We start from the raw sequence: 6,926 nt of genomic DNA on the forward strand, positions 1-6,926 counted from the left end.
GGAGTGAAAATGGCCAGGTCATTACACCATCCTTAAGAGACTGCAAGTTGACTATCCACAATTGAACCATATAGTTGGTTCCGGCACGCCCGTTTTCCATTAATTTAAGATCGGCTCTAGCTAGCCGATTTTAGCGTCAACCAAAAAAAAATGAGAGGAAGAGAGGTCTTACATGAAGATAACCTTTTTGCTCTTAAACATTACTCTTTTCATTTCATAATAGATTTTCATTTTGAAAATTGTGACCTACAAATGATATGTTCTGATAATTGAGGTTATTCTTCTAATTTCATTTGAATCAAATAACCAAGTTAGAATGTTCTAACCACATTCGATAGTATTTTTGGCATTGCAGTCCATAAACACTAGGCAATTTTTTTTACCAAAATGTTTTTAATAGATTGAATAAAAGAGAGAGGGCTTTTTGGTCTTTTCATTTCCAAATTTTATAATGACTGCTCTCACTGAAGGAATCAAAATCCTCACAACTTTTTCCAACGATGTGAAATTTCACCTCTATCCATGGTAAATTTTATCATGAAATATATTTTTTTTTTACTTCTTTTAAAAATTAATAAAATTTGTCATTTAAAATTTTAAAAATGGTGAATTATATGGTGTTAAAATCTATATAAGAAGAATGTAATTTCACAACTTTTATCATGGTGAAATTAAGTATTGAAAAGTGATAAAATTTTAAAATAAAATTTTAAGTCATGCAATAAAATAAAAAATGGCGAACAAATCAGATCACACTTAAAAGTAAGAGCAGTATTCTTTTTATAATATATAGTGTTATGATCTAAGTTACATAAAGTATGAGTGAGAGCAAATTCGAGAGTGAGAGCGTGAAAACGGTAGAATTAAATCATAAATAGTGAGAATTTGAGTTAGAGCGCGTATGGAGCGTGATATCGGAAGCATACTCGGAATGTAAGAGTGACACCCGTTGAAAAAGATTGTATGACTTAGATCATAATAGTATTAATAGACTCGTGTCAAACACGCAGACATAATTCGTATTAGACTAAACTAAAACTTACAAGTGTCTTGAATTTTCAACACGACGATTGACGAGTAAGTTTCATAAAATTTTAAAAAACAAAAGTAAAAAAAATTCTAATTTATAGCAACAAATTATTAATTTTATTGGAATAAAATAATAAAAATAAATATATATAATAATATATTATTATTGTCTTTATTATTATCATTATTTTTATTAATTTTTTTTTCCATGTACCATGAAATTAAACGGAAGTTTCCTTTAACAATCCCTGAAAATTGCAGGACTGACTTGACATCCCACCGGTGTATTGACGCCTAGAAGGCTATACAAGTCAGCGTCTTGTACAACACGCCATTTATAAAACCACACTTCTCTATAAATAAACGCCAATAGATTAACCGTCTAAAAAAACCTCTCGCCTTCTCATCCAACGAATAGAAAAAGGCTTCGGACTGAAAATTCAATTCGCTGATCCATCACCATCGGACGAAATGTCGAAGACCGACGAGCCGGCGATCGGAATCCCCTATGCGGCGACCTACCACCATCAGCAGCAGCAGCAGCGGCAGCAGTTTCATCAACAACAGTATTACGCCGGAGAGAACCCGTATCAGGCCGGAGCGATCCCCCCGAACGCCGTCGTAGGAGACCCGAAAGGAATTCCGATTCAGCAGACGATCTACAGAGACACGCCTGCTCCGTTCAGCTGCGTTTACTGTGGCAATTCTGGAGTCACCAACGTCAGGTATGTCAAAATTCTCTCTCTCTTATTGCCTTCTTTTGGGGGTTTACATGGTTCTCTATTTGTCTCTGCTCTTGATTTTCGATTTTTGAGAAAATTAGGGTTTTGGAATTGATTTGAACTTGAACTTGAACTTTTCGATTGAATTTTGAGCTTGGAGTTTTGATTTGGGTTTATGGGAATATAATTGGGCAAATGTGGCAATTCTGAGTTGAATAATTGGTGTGTTTCGAGCGTACCGTTCTGAGCTTGTTGAATGGATTATTTTCCTGTCGATTGATATGTTTGGGGTTGGGATCATCTTTAATCATGAAATGTGCAATAAATTGTGCAAGGAGGAGTTCCATGGTTCGTTCAAGTGGGTGGATGGCCAAAATGAATCACATGGTTCCCCATTTGGGAAGGGCTTGTCAAGCTGTGTTGTGCTTAACAATCAAACATGGAGCAGAATCAGAATGGTCGTGTACTTGGTGGAGTTGTTTGTATCTCCAATTAGGATTGATTGCAAACATTTAGTTGAGCAATCCCTCTTTCGCAACGGTGAACTCTTGTTTGTTTTTCTTGTTAAGCAGGTCGGGGAATGTGATCCCCCAGCCTTTGCACAGGCATCTAATATCAAATAATTCTTCTATGGGTAAGTCTTGTTGCCCTTTCTAAAAGTATTATTGAAACTCTAATGTTAAAGGCTTAAGCTGTCTAATGTACTTTAGAAGCAAGACTTGGGTGTAAAACATTCAATGCGCGGATGAGATAATTGCTGATCCTGAGGTATACAAATATAGCATAATCTGGTGTTGTGTGGTTATTTTCAAGCACACTTTGGGGTTACGGGATCGTGGCACATCCTACTGGAATCCTAGGAGCACTTATTTTGGTGGTTGAAGTCCAAGGTTCTTTGCGATAATCTCATAACTAGGTCTGTAAACATTTCAACTTGACTCAAGGAGAGAGATAGATTACTTGACTCCTAAATTCGTATGCCGATACCCTTGTGATGTGGCAACATTGTGATGGACCACACCCGCCCTATTCAAGGACCATCAAAGAGATTGACCCATTAATGTGGTCGCATCCTTTGGGCCACTGAGAAGCTTATTGGGAAAGTTTGTCATTTAGCATTTCTTTAGAGACAAAAGCGCCTCTCGATAGTTCTAGTGCCATCCCTACTATGTTGAATTCAGACAACGTAAGTGCATGTAGAGTCATTCCACTGGTCTGTGGTAGAGGGACTCAGGGAGTATAATTAGGTGATGAGGTCATGTCGGCATGATCACTACCTTGTTTCCAATTTAGACGTACGTTCTATGCTTGAGAGTAGAAGGATTAACTTACACTTGAGTCGTTTGGGACTTTAAGATATAATTTGAAACTATTATACTTCAGCAAACCTAATATGATCTATTACAAGACCCTGATCTTTTGGAGCCTCAAGTTACTGAGGCGTCTTGTTATATCATTCATGTGAACCCACATTAGAGGTGACTCCACTGGGCAGGTATTCTAGTGAGATGGAAAATGTATGTAATGAATCTCAATTGATTCAATGGCTGGACAAAGTTCAACAAACCATCAATTGATTATGGACTCTTAGAATTTTGTTCAGCTCTATTTTACCTTAATATCCTTTTAACACTGTAAGCGAACTCAATGAAGATTAGAACTGTATACTTGTGATGCCAATATACTTGCGGTGCACTCACCAGCTACATTAGCTCATTTTGGCGGTGTTCATTGATTCAATTTTGAATCTCTAGCCAAACCTTCCACAACAAATGTACCAATGAACAAAGTGGGTAATCAAGTGACCACATCTACACAAGGGAAGCTCTTTGGTTAATTTGTTTCCCTCAATGAAGTTTGGAGCCCTTATGCAACAAGAATGCTCTCATATACCTCATAGAGAAATTAAACTCGATATTTAATCACCATTACTTTTTTGTTTTGATAAGTAAAGTATATTAGAAAAAGCACTCAAATGGGAGCTTAACCAGCATCAAAAGGACAAAAAACTTATAAGCTCTCAAGCTATCCACAAATTCAACTATATCCTCATGACATTGCTGAGATGCTATATCTTCACCAAATACAATGGTACCAGAGGCAATATTCTTGTAAAATTGAGCAATGTTTACAACTTCTCTTAGTCTAGATCTCTTTTTAAGATTCTCAGCCTCCAAACTTAACCATGTTTTAACAGGTATTAAGAGTTCAATAGTCACCTAGGGTCAAGGTGGGTCTAAATTCTAACTACAAGTACCATTTAAACCCTTGTTCTCTAAGGACTCACTTACTTAGGTCTTACCTAAGTGTGATCAGAGGCAATGATGAACTTCAACATGATCTTTAAGCGATTTCATCTTCAAGTTTTAATCTCTACTTGTATCATGTGGCTTCCTTGTAAGTTAATGAGGACTCACGTAGACCAGACTCAGACACGACATTTCATTCAAATTACACTCCTTTGTTATGAAATGTTCCAACTAACAAACATTTTTCCTACCAGAGCAGTTATTGTCATAGTCTGTTTCGAGGTATTCGTACATTTCTCAATCCATTGGGATTGTATGGGGTACCTCATACCTGATTTGGTAGCTAAAGTCTAAGGTTTGTCAAGTTAACCTAATCTTGAGTTTTGTAGGTTTTGTACACATCACAACTGGCTTGAGGCGAGATAGACTTCATTTGTTCCTAGATGTTATATGTCCCAATGATGTGGGGCAACCAGTGATGGACCACACCTACCCTATATAGTCACCAAGAAAGGAACCATTCCCTTAACATTGGAGGTATTTGTTGGACGGCACTGAAGCTTATTGAGGGTTGTCACTCAATGATGCTCTAGAGTTGAATCGCCTCCACATTAGTTGTTAATGTTGCACGTACCATGCCCGAGTTAGACAATCAAAGTGCATTCAGAGGCATTATATAGGTTAATGGTTGAGGTGAGAATAATGACCTGGCTGGACTATCACATAGGCATGGTTACCATCTTGTTTCCATTGACTTTGAAGTATGGATAGATACACATCCTATAGTTAGAGATAAAAGGATTAACCTGGGCCTTTTCTTCATCTGTGATATTAAAATATAACTCATAAAGTACTATATCTTAATAAACATATTTTAATTCATTATAGATCCCTAATGTTGAGGAGGCTCTGGTGAGCTTTATTGCTCCTATTCCTGCTTTTGGTGAGTCATCCTGGACTTCCACCCATTATATTCCATCTGGGATCCTTTCTTGATTATGTAAAATAATTCCTCTCTTAGTCACCCACCAGAACCACAATCATTATATTGCTTCTTCTGTTGAAAGTTTTGTTGGGTTATGGCAAACTCACTGCGATCAAACAAAGCATAACATTAGCTAAATGGGTGTTCGAACTACTGATGAAAGTTTTCAGCAGGCGGATAGTTGATGCTTGCCAGTGCATCTACTAAAAAGATCTCCGAAGGACTTGTTGGATGCATTATGGTTCAGCATATAGTGGATTGTTTTTGTTGTCCTGAGAAATCTATTTGTTTCACATAGGCTATTGGACCTTCTGTGGGTAGAGTCTCTATAATTTGAGTTCGTTTGATTGTAATATTGGGTGGTGATTTTTAGCTTCTTATGAACTGAAATACGGAATTTTCAAGTATTTCCTCACTCTTTTCTAAGTTTTAAGATCTTTTTGCTGCGAACTGTAGCTTCATATGTGCTTCTTTTTATTGGTTAGTGTACATAGGTTTCTTAGTGGATTTTATTTTCATCCATAAAAAGGAAATATGTAGCTGTATGTCTGTCTGTAATGCTCATACCATATGAAGCCATAATAGGTGCAGAGCAGCAAGGTATAATGTCTTTTTTAGAGAATCAATGTTCAGTACCTTAACTATTTCTGAAGCCATTTATTTATAAAAATTCTTTTCAATTTTTGTTTTCTTTTATTATATATATTCATTTAAAAGCCTACTGGATTGGTTTACTTGTGACGTTGATTTAGTTTTAGATCTTTCTGGGTTGTTCTTTGTTGTAATGTTCAATGTGTAACCCAGATCAAAACTAAGTTTGGCGGCCTTTGTTGGTTGTATGATGCCGATGATGCTTGGAGTTTGTTTCCTCTGTCCTTCAATGGACTGCCTTTGGCATAAATATCACTATTGCCCGGGCTGCAATGAGAAGGTAAAAAGCATTCTAAAGTCAAAAGTTTGGCACTCTCTTTTATCTGGCGTGATCATGTTATTTATTTATTATTATTATTTTATAATTATACTGTTATTTGTTCTGTATTTGCTGTAGGTCGGTGATTTTGAGAAGTCTGATCCTTGTGCAGTGATGGATCCTCCACAATGGGTACAGCAGAGCTTTGCATTACCTGCATGAAATGATAAGTTCTTAATTTGCATTGTTCCTGTACTGTCTCCTTTCTTTGTATGTGGTTCCTCATCTGTTTAATGGAACGTAAATAACTACCTTCTGTTCATGCATATGGAACTGTCATTGTTGGAATGCTTCCAAATATGTAAAGACATTTCATTCAAACTTTGAAATATATATCATATAGTTTGCTTGTACTTCTTTTTATTACTCAAATGCTTATTATGAAGTGATTTCCCCTTAACATACAGCTGTTTTTGTGTTGGATGGGAAAGTAGGCTTGATCGCTATGAATCCATCAGTTTTGGAGCTAATTGAGTGATAATTTAGCCTGATTTTTGGTGCGAGATCTTGTGGTAAATATTCATTAATATGCTTATTCAGTTTGGGCTTGCTTAGCCGCTAATTCAGGGTTGATCTAAATCCCCATCACTAAATGCCACGAATAAATAATGGGTAAATTACTCTAACTGTCCCTGAGGTATAGTAGGATGAATTTTAGTGTTTTCGGAACTGCTCTTCATGAGTCATCGATTCTAGTTCCTTTGGAATCATCTGTTGTAATTTTGACTCTGACTCTCAGTGTCCTCTGGCTCCAGTACCTTCTGAATCATCAACACTTTTTCACGCCAATGCAATCACTTCATGATGATCCACTTTTCGTACTGATTGATTGTCTTCTTCTCTCAGTTAAACAGTCTTAGAGGGGTTGAATAGGTCTAGTTTGCTCTTTTTCTTGTATTCTAGTTTAGTCCTGTTTTAGTGATTTAAATACACAATCAAACAAGCCAACTCAAAATCACAAAGCTAAGAAA

General features: G+C 36.5%; 1 protein-coding gene across 1 annotated transcript; it reads left to right on the plus strand.

The window, feature by feature from the left end:
* Window positions 1-1,298: 1,298 nt before the first annotated feature.
* LOC132303367 (GSH-induced LITAF domain protein) lies at window positions 1,299-6,308 on the plus strand. Its single transcript, XM_059800604.1, has 3 exons — window positions 1,299-1,754; window positions 5,790-5,916; window positions 6,034-6,308. Exons 1-3 carry the CDS (start codon window positions 1,501-1,503, stop codon window positions 6,115-6,117), a joined length of 465 nt encoding a protein of 154 aa, XP_059656587.1. The 5' UTR covers window positions 1,299-1,500; the 3' UTR covers window positions 6,118-6,308.
* The last annotated feature ends 618 nt before the right edge of the window (window positions 6,309-6,926 follow it).

This window comes from Cornus florida, unplaced genomic scaffold (assembly GCF_030987335.1).
Source record: "Cornus florida cultivar Cherokee Brave unplaced genomic scaffold, ASM3098733v1 CherokeeBrave_3.0.0_Hap2_Chr04, whole genome shotgun sequence".
NCBI lineage: Eukaryota > Viridiplantae > Streptophyta > Magnoliopsida > Cornales > Cornaceae > Cornus > Cornus florida.

Excerpts from the sequence above, each read along its gene's own strand:
- LOC132303367 (XM_059800604.1), top strand. The coding sequence starts at position 1,501 with ATGTCGAAGACCGACGAGCCGGCGATCGGAATCCCCTATGCGGCGACC. Across the intron at positions 1,755-5,789 it reads TCTGGAGTCACCAACGTCAG|ATCAAAACTAAGTTTGGCGG; the intron begins GTATGTCAAAAT and ends TGTGTAACCCAG. Across the intron at positions 5,917-6,033 it reads GCCCGGGCTGCAATGAGAAG|GTCGGTGATTTTGAGAAGTC; the intron begins GTAAAAAGCATT and ends TATTTGCTGTAG.